Source organism: Poecilia formosa, unplaced genomic scaffold (genome assembly GCF_000485575.1).
Source record: "Poecilia formosa unplaced genomic scaffold, Poecilia_formosa-5.1.2 Scaffold437, whole genome shotgun sequence".
Classification (NCBI taxonomy): Eukaryota; Metazoa; Chordata; class Actinopteri; order Cyprinodontiformes; family Poeciliidae; genus Poecilia; species Poecilia formosa.
Window position 1 is genome coordinate 28,341 of NW_006800376.1, and position 18,892 is coordinate 47,232.

General features: G+C 42.5%; 1 protein-coding gene across 3 annotated transcripts in view; it reads left to right on the top strand.

Annotated features, from left to right (window-relative positions):
* Positions 1-296: 296 nt before the first annotated feature.
* Positions 297-18,892, top strand: part of samd11 (sterile alpha motif domain containing 11) — a 63,046-nt gene continuing 44,450 nt past the window's right edge. Inside the window, exons 1-3 of one of the 3 annotated variants that reach the window (XM_007577311.2) lie at positions 297-1,509; positions 2,394-2,485; positions 16,601-16,776. In XM_007577311.2, the coding sequence (XP_007577373.1) occupies positions 1,056-1,509; positions 2,394-2,485; positions 16,601-16,776 (722 nt within the window). In that variant the 5' untranslated portion in view covers positions 297-1,055. Of the gene's footprint in view, positions 1,510-1,665; positions 1,765-2,393; positions 2,486-16,600; positions 16,777-18,892 lie in introns of those variants that run through there. The other 2 variants (XM_007577312.2, XM_007577314.2) reach the window with 2 other exon arrangements.

Genomic DNA, 18,892 nt, shown 5'->3' on the forward strand with positions numbered 1-18,892 from the left:
TTAGTAAGTGTCAAAGTCAATAAAATCCCAGTTTGAGCTCATGTCACTTATAGCTGCAACATAAACTAAACTCTTTTTGACTAGTTTTACAGAATATTTCTGTTCATTGATGCTGAACAGTGGCTGTAGATGGAAATGAAACCGTTAGCTTGTTTCTTTTTAATCTGTTGAGTTCGTGGCAGGTTATACTTCCTCATGCTCCCAGTTCACGGTTCCTGCATGCTTTTTTTTTTTTCTTTCTTTTTTTTTTGTCGCTGAAGCGCCGTCCCTCGCAGGCCTCCTTCCCGCCCCCCTCTCCTTCCTTCCTGCGCCGCGCTCTCGCCAAGCCTCCGCTGTTTAAATGGGCCAAGTTGAGAAGCGGCGGAGAGTGCAAATCTTGTTTGGTCTGGGTCTGTGAACTTCAGCGTGACTTCAGCAACACCCAGCAGTCTGAATCTCAACAACTCTTTCTAAACTTACAGCGGCATTAATGACGCAAAAAAAAAAATTCTCAGTTTGAGTTTGGTTTCTGATTGAAAACGTGTGGCAATGTGGTTTATTTAATTTTTATTTAAATTTTAAATTTTTATTTTTTTATTTTTTAGATCAGCTGTGAAACTGAATACTGGTCATATATATAAAACTCCTTACTTGCCCTTGGAAGTAATTGGTCTGGGTTTATTTAAATTTCGCCTCGTTATAATCATAATATATAAAAAAATCTTTTAATTTTTACCCAAATGTGATAGGACGAGTCACTCTGAGCAGTGGTGATCTAACCTAATGTAAGTGGCTCAGGGCTTCCCAGCATGTCAGGTATTAGCAGAGCGAGCGAGATTAAATGTGGGAGGTAGGAGAGCTGCGACGCTGCCGCTGCGAGCTGGAAACTACTGAATGGGAATCTATCCGGCAACTTCAGCAGACCGCTCTCTCACGGCGACACGGGGGCTCCTCTGCGTAAAACCGAGCGGCGCGTCTTCCAGTCTGGCTCAGCCCCGCTTGCACGCCAGGAGGACGCTCAAGTTGGATCGGGCGCGCAGCTTCTCACTCGTTCCCGGCGCTCGGCTCCCACTAACATGCCTGCCATCAAGAAGGAGCGGCTGGATGGAGACGACATGGCTCTGACCGCCTTCAACCAGTCCGAATACCTGGCCCCTTTAAATGCCACCGCCATCCCCGTGGTGACCCCGCACCCGCCGCCCTACGAGCACATTTTCGCCCATCACCGCGCGTACTTGGGGCTCCACGACTCGGCGCTGCATCACCAGCACCTCCACCACCACACGGACGACTTGATGCTGGAGAGGTTCTCCTCCATCCCGGACTTTCAGCCCTTCTTCGACAACGGGGAGCCGTGCATCGAGGTGGAGTGCGGCGAGAACAAGGCTTTGCTTTATATCAACAAACTGTGTCAGGGCAGTAAGGGACCCTCGATAAAATACAGGGGCGAGTGGCTCACCCCCAACGAGTTCCAGTTTGTTAGTGGACGGGAGACTGCCAAAGACTGGAAGCGGAGCATTAGACACAAAGGTAAGAGCGGCACTAACTTTCATTCATATTGTGGGGAGGAAAACATTTTTTTATCATCACTTTAAAGCTTCAGGGAGTCCACTCTGCGCGAAGCGAGCTGGGTTTTGGAGTGAAAGGGTTACAGCCGTCAGTGCGTAAGGAGACAGATGGGTAAAAGGCGCATGGGTAGCCTCCACACTCCCTCCGAGGCTTTGACACAGACTTTGGGCTGCGATCGCTCACCAGACCGGGGCATCTGGATGGGATGAGGTGGAAGTAAGACATAGATGCAAATTAAGACACTCTGCATTTAAAAAAAATAAAAAATATTTACTGAATGTTTTTGGCGGGATGGATCGTGGAGTCCTGCTTGGGAGTTGATGCCTTTACGCAGTTTATGCTGGATTTAAAGTAACATTAGACACATTTACACGTGTTCCAAGCAATTTCATAGCTGCTGTTGTGGATGAATTTAGCTGGAGTTCGGTACTTTAGCTCTTAAATAATCTGACCAGCTGTCATTCTGTTGTGTTATTGTTATCTTGCCTTGTTTGGATGCATTTTCTAGTGTATTTGCGTCCAGTTTTTTTGCACTCTTTCTTACACAAACAGGCAGAGGCAGGACGCATTAAGATGTGTGTGCGTGCGGGGGAGGGATGGCGCCCCCAGGTCCAAACTGCTAGCCTAATAGTTAGTTATATCAGTTCTTATGGACAGATGACAGTAGTCTCGTTAGCAGCCCACACTGGGCAGTGGGTACAATTATCTTGGAACTTAACTGAGTATATGCTCAGTTCATCTACAGGAGATGTGAAAAGCCTGAACTGTTAATGTCATATGAGACAGAGGAGAAATGTTGACTCCTTCCTAAATGTCCACTGAAGTGCATCTCTCTTGGTTTTCAGGAAAAAGTCTCAAGACTCTCATGTCCAAAGGAATCTTACAGGTGCACCCTCCGATTTGTGACTGTCCTGGCTGCCGGATTTCGTCTCCAGTGGTAAGAATGCTGCTGCAGCGTCATCTCAGACCTTTCTTCATACTTGCTACTTTTATTTATTTTATCGAAACACAAATGCTACTTTTGTGTTTGGAGTAAAAACGGTTAAAAGTTTGTTGAGTGAGGGTCATGCAGCCTCCTACGAAGGAAAATCAGTACAAAACAGAACATTTATTGATACAACGCAGTTATTTAGGGTCAAAACACTTGTTTGTTTTAATTATTTTTTTTTACTTCACTGGAAATAAAGAGAAAATGTTTGTGTGTGGGATTGGTCCAACTTCGTTAGATGGAGAACTCCACCAATTGGATTGTTTTTAATTGAATCTGAATGTGAATTTATGCTTTAGAGTGAATTAGATTGAGATTAGATTCAATATGGTTGTATATATGTGGATCTGATTCCATAGATGAGGTCAAGATTTGGCAATATCTAAACAAATGGTTTTTCATTTCGTATTGATTCACATCAATCCTTTTACAGCTAAAAATCAGAGATCCTCTAAATCTGTTTCACACACTACTGACTGATTTAATATTGCTACAACTTTTTAAAGGATGTTTAGCTTGTTTAAAAGTTGGACCAGTCTTGGTGACGTTTCTCAGAGGGATTTGTGTGCGAACATGTGGAAGCTGCGGCTCTTTTACCCCTCATGGTGAGGACCCCACAGGCTCACACGCCAACTTTGATGGTGATTTTTCTCAGCGTGAACATCAGATCCACTCTCATCTTTTCCGCATTGAAAAGCTCTTTAGTTGAAGGCGCCAAGCTGCCAATTACTCTCCCTAGACGTTAGACATATTGTTGGTCAGACTCATTTCAGCCCGACTGAATCCGCTTCCTCCTCACCTGTCCGCCGTTGAACTCTTGTTTGCCTAGCTCTTTCCTCGGGGGCTCGAACCAGGGCGCCGAGCCAAACCTTGAGGCCTTGCAGGTGTGTCACGATTATGGCATCACCGCGCTCTGGTTTTTTTTTTTTTTTCTCCTTCTGTGCGTCTGTGTGTCAGCTTTGAGCAAGCACGCCGTCAAATCTGTTCACACAGGTGCAGCCGACTGTGTGTGTGTGTGTGTGTGTTTTTATCACCACGGAGCGCATCTGTCGTCGCTCCCAAGCACTAATCTTGAGGGAAGGGTGTAAGAGGCTTAGCGAGCTACTGAGCATGGCTACCGCTGATTATTGTGTGCGAGGCACGCAAGGCAAAGGCGGTTTTGATAAGCCGGAGGTGTTTGAGTGATATAGGTAAAACTGGTGACATTTCTTTCAGCCAACAACGGAGACCTGCGCCTTAACGGAAGGGCTTCAGCCAAAACAAATTACGCAAGATCCACGGGGGTCTTATTATTTTGAGGCGCTGAGTGTGCTCGCTTATGTTTAGGCTCATTACAGATTTGAGAGTGATTGGTTTTTTTGGCCTGCCGTGGCTTGTGCAGTTCCACTTCAATTACAGTCGTGACGGAGAAAACTTTGTTACTTACGTAAGCAGAGATATGAGAGCCTTAAGGTTGTTGTTGTTGCAGTCTTTTTCTCCTGCTCTCCCTCTCCTTGTGTGGTGGCGAAGCCTAAAGCCTAACCCACCAAGTTAATATTACCCTGACACACACACACACACACACACACACACACATAAACACACACACTGACGCACATGTTGGCAGGTCCATGCGAGGCAGTGAGGGTTAGGCGGAGGAGGTAAGGCAGCGGGACTTGTATGGCCTGTACTGGCGTCTCTCCTCTCTCCCCACTGACTGACTCCCCTCAGGGCATGGCTGCAGCAGCAGCACTCCCTCGCTGATGAGCTCTAACGCACACCCACACACACACACACGAGCACGCACACACACGGGCCTGCCTACTGACACAAATTACCTCATGCCGACATTTATTTTGAAAGTTTGACGGCTGAACTTTGAGTGATCTTGTTTCGCTTATAGGCATGAGGCAAGCGATCATAAAGTGCAGCAGCTGTTGGGAAGAGGTTTCACCTGCCTGCCCACAAGCTGCTCATCGCGACACAAACTTGCCGAAGAGTTCAGAAATGCAGGGAACTCTGATTACTTGGATTCGACAATGAAATCAGGCTAGGATAAATTAAAAAAAAGAGTTTATTTATTGCCGTAATATAGGTAAACGATGGCGCTGCTTTGTGTTGTAAAGTCGTACACAGAGAGTGATGCATGTCAGACGTTTATTTCTGTTAATTTGGCTGATTATGGCTTACAGCTAATAAAACCCCAGACTAATAATAGTTTAATACACAAACAGTTAAAAGTAAGTTTGTGTACTGTACTCTGAATGCACTCAAAGCTCCTTCTGCATGAATTACTGCATCAGTGCGGCGTGGCATGGAGGCGATCACCTCTGCTCAGGTGTAAAGGAAGTCCAGGTTGCTGTAATGGCAGCCTTCAGCTCGTCGTCGTTGTTTAGTGTGGTGTTCCTCCTTTTTCTATTGAAAATAGAGATTCTCTGTAGGGTTCTGGAAAGTTCGCTGGCAGGACAATCACTCTGCTACCTTGGTCATTGTAGCAGGTGTTAATACTTTTGGCTGTGTGGGCTGGAAATCCTGCTGGAAAATTAAAGCAGCCTCTTTCTGACGGTTTTCAGCAGGGTTGCACAATGTAACCTAAATTTATTGTTATTACTGTATGCAACTGTTTGTTGCGCAGTACAGTAGTGCGACAAACTTACTGGACTGCAGTAGCTATTGGTTGACTATTTAAGTATAAAACCTTCAGACTCTCTATGCCTCCCATATATTAGCTGGCAGTTCTTGTTTAGTGCAGCAGAAAAAGTTTTAAGAAGAGGTGATAAGGTGGACAGTCTACTCATTATGTGGCGTTTGTGTTTGCTGTAAGTCCAAATTCAGCCACTTTTTAAATATTTGTTGCTAAATGTGTTGTTATTATGAGAGTCACATTTCCCAGTCTACCTCTGCTCTGACTTTGGATTTGATAAAACATGGTGGATCAACATCAGAAGATGACATGGCACCCAAACTTTTTTTTTTTTTTTGCGAAAACTGCAAAAATCTGAAGCACCTTAGATTCTGTCTCTCTCTTGCTCCAATCGCTGGAAGCTTTAAATCCAATAATATGCTAAATTTACTCAGTAAAGAGGACTTTGTCAAGATGTTTCTGATCATAAGCTTTACAAAAGGGATGCAACACGTCTTAAAGCTCTGACTCCAGCAGCATCTCCCTTCTTGTGGTTCTCCTCAAAACACTTTAATGAGGTTTCTTCTATGCTTTTCCCTTCCACTCAACTTTCTGTTAGTATTCTGCTTGCTTGCACCATGTGGAAAAGCTGTATTTGTAGCATTTATCTTTTGTGCCTTATGCTCCTTGTGGAGACTTTTCTGTGAGGATTTTTTTTTCCAGTTCTAATGTTCTGTGAACCTGAATTTTGGGGTTTCTGTAGCTAGAAGCGGCAAAATCCCCATAAATAAATCTGTGAAGTATTATCACTTTCTGTGTGATGAATCTAAACGTTTCATTCATGGAATTTAATTATTGAAGTAAATTAACTTTTGATAACATTCCAGCGTATTATGGTGCACATGTAGGTGATTCATCTTTACCTCTGGTTGACCTTTCAACATATTATTCTATCACAAGTTGGCGGTTTGTCTGAGTTTTTGTCTGTTCGTATGTCTGGGTTGCCTTGTAGGTGTGTCTTTGTGTATGATTGTTGTAAGTCCAGTGCTGGCCGCCTTGTCGGGCTTGCGTGTGCATCAGTGTGTCCGTGTGTGTGTCTCGTCCCGGGGGAGCTGGGCTTCCTCTGCTCTGTTATTTCAGCGGAACTGGCGGAGGCCGGGAGGAAATTGCGCTCCCCTCCTCCGGCTCGTAAAGACCTCCTTCAATCAAGGGCTCCTCTTGGCAAAGTGGAATTAAACTCACTGCAAACACACAATCATAGCACATCAGACACGGTTTTTTTTTTGCTCCTGAACTTTCAGTCTATCGCAACATATTTTTCGTCATGAGCATTTGTTATAATCAGTGAAATTACAGATGATTGCTGATGTTTCAGAGTCTTGCAAAAAAATAAAAATAAAATAAAAAATAAAATAAAAATTATATCCGCTGATGATTTTTTTCACATTTGGTCATGTCTCAATCTCGGACTTCATGCTTCATTTTATTTGGTATTTGGGAGTTGGATAGATCTACAGAGAATCTGTTCACAGGACAGGTTTTAGTTGTGCATCCCACTAATTTTGGCTTTTAAGAAGAGTAGGAGGAAAGTAATTGATGAAAGAAAACCATGAAAACACAACAAAGACTTAGAAGAAGGTGTTCAGATAAGACAAAAACGTAATTTTCTAGACCACATATGTTCAAAAGGCTGTGTGTGGTCGAAATCACCCTGAACCAACGGCGAAACATGGTGGTGGCAGCATCATACTGTGGGGAGCTAGTGGGTGGAGGTAATTTCAGTAAACCTTTTAAGAGGTAAAATGATTGCGGCAGAAGTTTCTCTTCCAGTATGGCAATGACCCTAAACCTACAGTCAAGTTTAAAATAGGAAGGCTAAAGGAAATGGTCTAATCAAAGTCCATACTTTGTGAATTTACAATCTAAAGCAATACTTGACACAGATAGATCTGATATGAAAAAGTTTGAGGTGTTTGAAAACTCTTTGCAAGGCTCCCTGCGTGATGGAGTCAGCTGTGGAGAGAGTCCATCTGCTTTGCGGATCTTTTGTTGCTTTGTTTCTGTTGTTGATCCAGCGATGCCATGGTAACAGCAGCACATTAGTATTTACTGACTGTAGAACCGTAGTGTTACCAAATATAAATATGCACGTTCGTTGTGTGTCTCGATTGGACAAATTAGTCCTCTGCTTCACACAGTTTAGTTTGAACGTGTGCGAGACTTCCTGCGTATGAATTATTAACTCAGAATTATTAAAAAAAAAAAAAAAAAAAGGTTAGCCGTTAGCGTCGGGATGCGTCCTTCTCCGTGCTAGAAGATGCTGTCTCTATTTGCATGCTCCGTGTGACACCGTGCAAGTGCACTGATGTGATTGATGCGAGTGTGAGCGTTTGGGTGTGCACTCTGCTAAAATATGGCTCAAATATGCCGAAGCATCTGTCTATTAGCCTAATGTGGTTTATTGCGATGACGCCCATGGCGGTGTCTGTTGAAAAGCCGCCTCCCCAACATCTGTGTGTGGTGTGTGGAGAAATATGTGCTAGCCTCTTTCGGCATGTGATTTCCACTGATAGTTTTGGCTGCTTTCTGCCACCGCAGATGTACACCAGCAGGCCTGTTATGTCAATCTTCCACATTTCGCACATTAATCAGTACATTCAGAAACTCACTTAAGTATGGGAGGATAACAGGCTGCGACTAGATTGGGAATTTTCCATAATTTCAGTTGCTTCATTTGGTGAAGTTTTGGTCTTCTCCCTTAAAGCCGTAGCTGAGGTTATCTGCTGCTTCTCTGAAGATCAGACAGCAAATCTGTGTAATTATCTTGCCTTTATGAGCTGATTTCTAAATTGCTGAGCTTTAATGAAGACCTTTCTACGCGACGAGATCAATTTGAACACTTTTCATCCTTTATCAAGCGTCGTCTCTCTTGGCTCGTCCTTCCCTGGTTAGCTAAGGGGGAAAGGAATGGCACAGTGGTTACCTGTCTGAAGCCTTCCTCTGGCAAACTCAGTGAGGAGGCACACACACACACACACACACATACACACACCCACCCGATAGACTAAGGGAGGAAAGAAACAAGAGGGAAGGGGGAGAGCAAGAGGCGCGCTTGCACGCCTGGCTGCACCGGCACTGACCTCCCAGCGCCGAGCCGGCAGCCTCGCCTCCACCTCGCCGCCCCTCGCCCTCCCCTCCCTCGAACCAGCCCCCCTCCTCCTCCCCGCCCCCCGCCTTGTGCCGCTCCACTGGGCTGCAACTGCCCGCTCGGCTCAGCGCGTGGGGGCTGAGTGTGCAGGAGAGCACGCGTGTTGGTGTGTCTGCGTGAGCGTGTGCGCGCCCTTCCTTGTGTGTGCGAGGCGTGGGTCTTGGTCGCATGCCTGTTTGCCCTACAGTGCTTTCTCATTTTTTTTTTTTTCCCTTCTCACACATGGTCTTCAACAACCAAGTGTTGCCCATAGTCTGTTTGTTCATCACACACGCTGTTATCCATTTTTACCTCATGAAGCATCGGTACGTAATCACGTGGTCGACTAATTGTTGTGTCTATGAAGTGGCACCTTTTTCTTTTTTGCAGTATGAAAGACTAAAATGCATCACACACTTAAACATCAAGCTTGAATTTCATACCACCGCCTGTGTGTTTCTGCCTTTCATTTATGTGAAGTTTAAACATACACTGCCTTAGATAAAAAGCTCGCTAGCTTCACCTTTGTAGCTTTTCAGATTGGTGGGATCACATTACGTTACATTGTTCAAAAAGTCGATAGATATTTAGTTTTATTTCTTTGGGATATATGGAAGAAACTCCAACAGGCTGATAGATGGACATTAAACCCATAAGTCAATGCTGAAGTGTCTGTAGGAAACAGCAGATGGTTGATGGATCGTACTACAGTAACAAAAGAAGTTTGAACCGATCAACAGTAGATATAAAATGCCGATTAATGCAAGTTAAAAAGACGTGCTTTTGGGAAATTATGTGAAAAGGGGAATGCCAATATATATAAAAAAAATATTATTTCCAGTAAATAATTTTTACTTTACAAGTTTGAAAGCCTTTCACAAGCAACGCAGAGACACACAGAACTAATAATAGCGCTTGCGCGCGCACACACGTCAGGGTAATTAAAAGTGCACAATTAACCTAATACCCAGAAAGAACCCATGCATGCAATGGAAGATCATGCAAACTGTGAACAAAAAGGCCCTGGCTGGGATTTACATCACAGGACCTTTTTTACGAGGTAACACAGCTAACACCTGCACCCAAACCAGTTTCAGGTCCAATTTATTGACATTTAAATCTATTAAAAACACAAAGGATGTGATTTGTTTCTCAGGTACAGAAGCAAACAGGACTTACTGGCCACCAGTAGCTCAGAACCATGAGGCTTCTGTTTGCATTTTTTCACCAGTTGCTTGTCAAGTTTGTTTATCTATTCACATATGATTTGACTATAACCAAAGAGGCGGATTTCAAGCTTTTCTGTGGCCTGTACGGTATAGTGTGCTGTTCTCTTTTGCTTCCATTGTCTCTGGACGGTCACCAGAAGAGTCATCCAGTTCAGCTTAGCCGCCATTATTACTGTTATTCTGACTTCTCCTTTTGATTTTCTAATATTGCTTATTTTCTCTGACATTATGCTCACATTGAATAAAATAAATGTCTTGATTGAGTTTCTGGGAAAATCTGTTTACTGTGAACCTTGTTAATACTCAAATCAAACCATTACTTAATCTGATTATTCACAGTAGCAAGGTTACAGCAGGTCATGTTTGCCTGCTGACTGCTCTCACGTTGTCCAAACGCTCACAAACATTAATCAAAATCCCGTTTTTCATACGCTAACCTGTGAAAATGTCTTGTCCATACGTTTTATTTTGTGATAAAGACGGCGGGGAATTTGGCCAAAGAAGAGTTGGGAGTTTTAGACATTGGAGGATTTTTACTCACGGCAAAGTAATAGTTTGTTTTGGCCCTGTTTCAAAGCTCTTAGGTTATCGCTGTAATGACCGCCTCTACTCCCTCTCCCACCGTCCTCACGCTCCCTCCCTCCCTCCATCTCCATCCCTCATTCGCCCCCTCCCTTTTCCCCCCAGTGCTCGCGCCAAGTCGGCCCGCCATCCTGCCTCCACACACACACACAAACACACACACACACAGGCTGCGAGGTAACGGCAGACAGGCGCGTGACTCATTAGGCATTCGTCCCCCAGGGAGATTGCCGGGGGGGCGCGTGTGAGGCTGGGAGAGAGCGGCGCAGCTGCAGGAATGTCATGGGCAGCTACTGCTGTGTGCGTGTGGGTGTGTGCTTGCTCACGCTAGCTGGAGCCAGCGGCGGGCTACTGCACCTTTCAGGAAATAACGCAAGGAGAAAGAGAGGGAGGGAAAAAAAAAGTAACACACTCATTAGTTCACTTTTCCACCAAGAGCTCATTTAAAAGTCTGAAGAAAATTTTGAGGGAAAGCTTATGATGTCTCCTTGAACAGAAAAACACCCTCGCTGGCCTGGCTTCTGTTGACGTCTTTCTTTGTCTGAAAAGCATTTTGTTGGCTTTAAAATGTTCTCCTGCTGCAAAAGGACGCCTTAGCAACATCGCCACAGCAGAAATGTATGTTATATATGTTGTGTATCTCTACTTAGAGAACAATATTCCTATAGGTATAGAATAATGAAGAACCGAAAAATGTAACCTTTTGCCTCATTTTAATTTTCTGTGACCTTTTGTTCCACATCTTGACTAAACTCTTCAAATGAGTGACAAAGTACCGCTTTGTAACAACCATCTTTCCTAGTTGTTATTTCAAAGTAGAGCCAAAAATTATTTCAAAACATTAATACATAAAAGAATCCCCACCTGTTGTTGGAATATTTAACATCTGAACTAAAGTTTATGTATGTCTGCATTGGTTCACTTCCTTATGTCTTAAAAAATAAGTTGATTTCATATTCCTGCACAAACGTTACCACTTCTTTCTTAAGTTTTCTATCTGTACTGCAAGAGCAATAATTTTTATTGCTGAGACTTTGTCCGTTAGTACTATTACACTCCTCCTCCCACAAAACTGAATCTGTACATTTACAATTATTTAAGCTGTGATCGAATCTGCTTAGTTAGTAAAACTGATCATTGATATCAGGATGCGTAGTTATTAGAAATGCACCCATCAGATTTTGTGAAGTTTCAGTCTCTGTTTTTACTTGCACATGTCTTTTTTCCTATTGAGAACTAAAATGTTGACATGTATAAGAGTAAGTGTTTATTAAAAATCCTTCCTGCTGCTAGTGGTCTATAGTATAGAAGAGTCTGTTTCATATTGACTGAGAGGTTGCTGCCATAGCAGCATTATTGTCTTCAGTAGCAACACCTATTGTGTGGGAGGAGAACTGCAGCAGCAGTGTGGCACATTAAACCTCTATGTAGGTTGAAAACGGTGACATTTTTCTATTTATAAATACATATTTTTAACACTGCACTGTGGCCAATAGTTTCAGTACTTGTGGACTCCTACTAGCCTGATACGCTGGGGCAGAAACAGATTTTCTTTGTTTAGTAATGATTCTCATTCAGTATAACACCATAGTGCCTTCCATCCTCATCAATTTTATCATATCCAATTGCTTTCTGTTGAATCAAAACACACCGAGTCATGGTTCAGGAGTGAATTGCAACACGTCTGTTGTTTTTTTTCTCTGTGAGAATGCCACAGACCATTGAGCACTTTAAGAGAGAGCTGACAACAAAAAAGTATTTGATACAATAAGTTATTATTATTGTTATATGCCTCGGCATGTCACAATAAACAATACATTAATTAATTGCATGAGAAATTGAAAGAAACTCAATCATTTTCATTTGCTTGATTTATCATTTTCTCTTTTCTCTTTCTTTTTACCAAAAGCTGAATGATAAAAGACTTCAGTTTGGTGCTCTGGTTTCAACCAGCCTTTTGTTTGAATGATAATTTTGTTTACAGAGACTTCATAAATCATTCTATTTATTGTTTCTGTTGTTTTCTTTCTTTATTTTTCAATATTTCAAATGTCTTCCAGTTCCAGTTTGATTCTTCAGAATGTGTTCTTGGATTATTATCCCATTATTACTACCATATTACTTGAAAATGGTCTCAAAACAACAATATTATCGTTTATCGCAATAAGTTCTGGGATAATTCACCGTCCAACAAAATTTGTGACCATGACCGGCCTTTGTGTGCTTTTGTTGGCTCACATCGCACACATTTTCTGCAGACATGAGTCATGAGGGAGGGATTGAAGCATTTAAACAGCATAATCCTAATACTTTCTTTTTGCTAGTAAAACACAGTATCATCTGCAAATCTGCTAATTTAAATGTCAAAAGATCACATGTTCACATCACATTACAGAACTTATAAGAAAAATTCAATTTGTTTTCCTGTCATAACGATTTAACTTAGGAACTGACTTAGCTGTAAACAGCCTATCACGATAGCTAGCATGCTATCCCCTGTTTGTGTTCAAGGTTTTCAATGTGCAACGAAAGGCTCACATTTCAGAGTTAACACATCAAACGCTGCATTGGTTAAAGTAATCATAGATTCTTGTAAAAATCCTTCTGAATCTGTAAATTGTAAAGTAAGATGATTCATCCTGAAGTCATAAATTGTAAAGTAAGATGATTCATCCACACAGGAGATGATGCATTCAGACCAGACGTATCTTAAACGTAACACTTCAGGGTCATGTTAAAAATGCTTTTATTCAACTTTCTGGGATGCCATTGTGCTGCAGTATGACGTGTTTATTTAGGCCAATCAGAGAGTCCAGCACTCACATATTTAAGGAGCCGTGGAGGAGACGGTGAAAATGTACTGAAATGGTTAGATCTGGTGTGTTTGTTGTCATTTCATACACAGATTAGTACAGAATACTTATGAACAATGAGCTAAAAATCAGATTGGCTGATTAGTATAGAGTGCATATCTTCAGAGTAGGTTGTAAATTATAACAAGCCCATATGGCTAATTGTCTAAAATGTTTTAGTTGGTTTAAATATCTTTTCATAATTGTCCCGTATTGCATATTCAGTTTAATTGTTGAGGCTGTTTGGATCCGTGTTATCTTGTGTGTCTCCGTGCATGTACCTCTGTATGGATGTGTTTCTCTTTTTCTTTTTGGCATCTAAACGTGAAGCCTAGATATATTTCTTGGCTGCTTGACTGTCAGACTGAAAGCGTGGGAGGCGATATTCATAGAGGTGCTTTTAGTGGGACTTTTATGAGAGACTTTTTTCCATGGCTGAAAGGAGGTTGACCACACACACAGCAAGGTTGCTCGGGCTCAGCAAGCACCCCCGTGTGTTTGTGCGTGCACATGCTCGGCGCTCTTCCTTCAAGCACGCCTGCGTGGGCCGCCAGGGGTGTGTTCTGCTTCATGTTTTTGTTTCGGAGAGCCCTCCTCCGTGCTACGGAAGTGTTGCCGGAAGCAGTGGGAGCTCACCCCCGGTTCTGCGTCAGTGCCACTAAAGAAAGGATTGGGGCTTTCCGGGAGGAGGGAGGAAGGGATGGGGGCTGTCAGCCTGGGTATGTCACGGCCATGTGGGTGGTTGTCTCCGCACGCACACACGCAGACGCACGCGCACGCACGCATGCACGCACACACACACACACACTCAGGCGCAGTCACGACTACGCTTAGAATAGCTATTCTTGTATGCACTGCATCGCATGCTTGCTCCAAGTAAAGCCCCTCTGCTTTGGAGGGGAATTTTAAGGAACCTGAACAGTTGTGAGAAAGAGTTTACGCACTATCACATCTGCGGATGTGGAGTTTAAAGTTCACATGTGTACTTGAGTGTTTTTTTCCTGACAGTGTGAAGAAATTTGGTCTTGACCAGAAGTCCTCATTTGCTCGGAAGTGATGTTCTGTCGCTGTTTACCTCTTCTGTTGTCCTGTTTGGGCTTCCTAGCAGTGGCAGATCCTTCCTGCTACTGCTAGGACGGACCTGTGGTGTCAGGAAGTAAAACCGGTATCCTTAGACGCTGGAGTACAACTTGTGTAAACCCACCAGCAGTAAAATACTGCAATAAAGTAAAAGAAAGGCAAAAAAATCTCTTTCCTGGCAAAGCAGAAAAAGGAAAGCAATGTGCAGAACCCTGTGGCCTGCACATCCTAAGGGATGTTTTCATCTTTCTCTGCTCCCCCAACTTGTTTTAATGTCTGCCATTTGAGATACTCCAGAGGGGCTGCACCTGTTTGCCTTTTGGCTAGGAGCCCCCCCCATATCCCTCCTCCTGCCCCCGCCTGCCACTCAAGCTACCGCTCCTCCTGGGATGGATGGATGGAGCGAGGAAGGAGTGGAGGAGTGTGGGGTTGCGTGTGGTGGAAGGGATAGCTGGAGGGCTCGAAGGCGTCCGGGAGCGAGAGCAGAGATGTAGGCACAGAGAGTGAAAGAGAATATAGTTTCCAATCCAAGTCCAGTCTCCCACACTGGACAAGGCGCTCCTACTTCGAAGTGCTCTCTTTAATGTTCGACCCTCCACATTCTCCTTTATTTCTGTACTTTCTCTCATCTGCTCTCTCCTCCTGTACAAACCCACATCTGCTCGCCTTCTCTCCTGTGTTAGCTTGTCCTTTCAGCCTATTGTTCCTTTGCTCTTCTCCAATTTCTGACTCATTCTTCTTTACTCCCAGCATCTCCCGCTCCTCTCAGCTAAGTTTTTCCCTTTGCTCCCATTCCTGCCCCTGTTCGCCTTTTTCCTCCCCGATGGCACCACGGTAATCTGCACTGACCTCTTTAGGTCACATTAAAGGTCACCCAGCTTTACTCTGGTGCTCCCCCAGGGCCACACTCGACTAAATCTCTTTTCTCTAATTCTGGCAGCTATAATCAAAATGCTCTGTGTATTAAACCCCGACCATTTGATTTAAAGTGTAAAACACTGATGCATTAATGTGAGCTGATTCAGAGAATGTACATGTTTTCTTTTTTTAAATGCCACTTACATACATCAGTGTTCACTTACAAATTCAAACAAAAGGAGAAGGAAGAAAATCCTGTCATATTACAATACAGATAAATAAATACAGATAACCTCGTTTCCCAATTTTATTTACATTTATTTGGGCATCCTAGCAGTTTATTTTTTATATCTCCTAAACCGAATGACACTGTACTTTTGTGATTCTGGGTAATAGACAGATTTTTTTTGTGTGTGTGAGCAAATTGAAACTGTCTGCCACGGGACATTTTGTGCTGACCATTTATCAACCAGTACGCGTCTGAAGGACGTTTCGTACCCACTTTGGCAACCGATAATTTAACGTCATTTTAAATTATCTACTCATGGTGTTCTGTTTGGAAATTAAGTTTGGTTGGTTCAGTAAATAAAAACTGAAGAGTTATTTTGGTTTGATATGAGGTTATAATCTGTCACAGAAGAGCCGACTGGCTCAAATGAAGTTCTGAACCAATAAAACAATAGAAACGAGGTGCAATATAAAATCCCAACAAACGAAGTTAGCATTAAATTAAATTATACTCAAAATATGAGGATTTTTAGTATTATTTAGCTCCATAAAGCCCCAGAACTATGCAACTACAAGAGAGAAATGAACTGATTATATTAAAAACATCATACCACATTGCTGTACTATTTTAAAACAGCATAAATACAGATGGCTATCCGAGTTTAATATGACATATGAAAACATAAAAATCGTTCTCAATTAATATTAATTTATACATTTCTTATAAGTTTCTCAGTTTTCTGATATTGTAAAATGATCACTGTTTTTCAAATCAGTGTTGTGAAATTTGTCAGTGTTTTTTGTGGACAAAACGGAGCCATCTGCCATTGGACATGGGAGCTTTTGTACCAACCGCGTGTCAATTGATTATGGCCTAAAGAACGTTTCGTACCCTCCATGACAGCCTGATCCAATCATCGTCCGCTATTAGGAAATTAGGTTTGTTGAGCGAATAAATGAGATCTGCCAACAGGAGGATGCAGAGAGTTATTTTGGTTTTATCAGAAGACATGAGCTGTCCTAATTGGGAATCAAAAACGGGGTGAAAAATAAAACCTTATATAGCAGTACGCAATTAGATGAAATTATACTTAAGATTGGAGCATTTTTTTCTCGTTACTAGTGTCCAGAACTTTGTAAAGGAAAAGTTGACAAATATATTTACTGCTCATTTAATTGCTGCTGAGCAGAATAACTTTGTATGACTTCACTAATAAACATTTTAGATTTTTTTAAATTTTATATCATCCATAAAATGAAGATGATAAAAGAAGCTGTCCGCATTTTATGAAAAATAATTACTTTAATATCCCAATAAAATATTGGTGACCTAATTTTTGTTTGTACGTTTTAAAACAACACTCGTATACATGAAACAAGTTTCCTACGTGTTTCTGAGTTGTCTGGATTAACTTGCTAAACTTTCTCCTGGTGTGTGATTTGCAGAACCGCGGGCGCTTGGCAGAGAAGCGCACCATCCCTCTTCCGCCCAACCGGGTGCCCAAGAAGGAACTGGCTTCAATTTTCAGCAGTGACGACAGCGAAGGCAGCGAGCGGGCCAGCGGGGATCATGCCCACATCAAGCAGGAGGAGGATTTGCATTACAATATCATGAGAAAAAGGTAAGGCACCTCTAAGTTGTGACGCCAATACCGTCTTTTCATGTCTTCTTCTCGACATGAAAAATGGCAGCTGTGTTCCTGAAAAGCCTCCAGTTTCTGGAGCTTTGGTTCTGTCCATCTTTGTTTTGTTTATTTTATAAAATTAATACGAAGTAAATTTCATGCGTCACTTTCTAAAAAGGTTTCGTCCTTTTGCCTGTAAGCAGAAATATTGTGTCTCATAGAGGAATGCCCCTGTCAGGATTTTTTTGTCCCCTACACTGATCTGAGTAATTTAGCAAATATGCAGAGTCTCTGTCTGATAAGACACACTATCAGTATTGCATGATTTGTATTTGAAATATGTGGCTTTTAACACATTGAACTGATGTCAGCGTAGCTGTTCGTTTTTCCTAAAAATCTAAAGCTGTTTTGTCCTTATCATAGCATCTCCAGGAAGCCCAGGTTATGTTGTACCAACATATCCAAAGATTATTTTTGACAATGCCGCGAACCAATGTCTAGAACCTGCATAACTTTATCTTTTTCTTTTCCATACAGCTGCGATTTTCAATGAACTTTATTATCCAAAGGGATTTGCTGAATTGGATAACTTCAGTTAGCGTTTCTGCTCTCTGTTTTGATATGAGTCACTGATCATTTGTCTTGTAACAAGTTTCAGTTGGTGGTGTTGAGATAAAACTTTCACAAAGGCAACTCTTCATAAACTCGACGCTTTGCCTTGAACATGATAAAATACATTGCTAGTGCCATGAGCTGCAGCAGCCAATACAATCACTCACTGTCATTGTAAGGGGTAAAACAGTCTTGACTTGTTCAGGAAAACCCAAATTGTTTTAGCAAACCTTACAACACGGTTTTGCAAGGTGGGCACACAAAGCTGGGCTGAGATTTTTAAAAACTACTCACGACGTGGTGGCTTGGCTTGCTAGACTGAAACAAACAATCCTCGATCAGCACCATTTGCTGAACACTTGGGTACAGTTGGCTCGTTTTTCAGACAGAGAGGGAGTCATGCCTCAACAACGCATGCTAAATTTGAGCTTGGACCAGCTACTGAAAGCTTGAAGCTGTTTATTTGTTAATGCTGCTGCTTTTTAAATCTTATATCTTTCTTGGCTGAGTTTCGGTCTGCTTCTTCTTAAGCTGCGTGTTGATGGGGAGCAGCTTGATTGGAGGGTGTTGATCAGGATGGAGTTCTTAGTATGGCTTACCTTTATGTTTGGTGTTGTACTATGATCTATTTTACATGGTTTAAAGATGGGTAATTTTAGTTTGATTGTGTAATTAATTCGTACCTGTGATGGAGTTCATCTCTACCCTCTGAAATGCTGCGCAACTCAGTAGAGGAAGTACAAACAAAGACCTGAGATGATGTTCAAACTCACACAATCTTCCAAAACTCATGAGGTTGTAGATTTCTTTTTAATTTGTCTCGATTTATGGTTTCATCATTACCACGTGGATTTTCTACTCACATTGCATCCATGTACGAGTTTTTTTTTCTTTTTGGGGGGGTATGAGCTATATTTGGCCGATATGAAGCTGAATCCATTCATTGATGAATTCAGAAAATCCCCATCTGCATCACAAACAGCTTGTGCAACCTTGTTAAAATGGGGGATGTTTTTTCCCTCTCTTGAGGCTTGCGTGTGACGCGGTGGACAGCACAGCAACTGTGAAGTTTTAAATGGATCCACTAACCTCGTTTAAGAGGGCCTCCCCTCCCCCTGACACTTGTGCCGCTGGCGTGTTAAGATGATAATGAATTTAAAGAACACTTATGACTAATATATCAGGTTTTTACCCTTTTGAAAGGCGGCGGACACGCTGGAGCCGTAGCTCCGGTCTGTCGTTGGCATCTGTCTGGGCCAGGCTTTATCCCTCCGACGTGGGTCTGGACAAACAGGATAATGGGATGTCCAATCATGAAAATGTGATTTCCATTGACCGCAGCTTCGTAAGTGAGTCGTAGAAGGGTCTTAACAAATTGGATTTGGTCAATGGATGTGAAAAATACAGGGCCTCTGTGTACATGTGTCAGTGTATCTGTGCTGCCTCTCCCTCACATCATCGGGGCTGACGGGAGGTCTGTCACACCCACTCAGCTGCAACA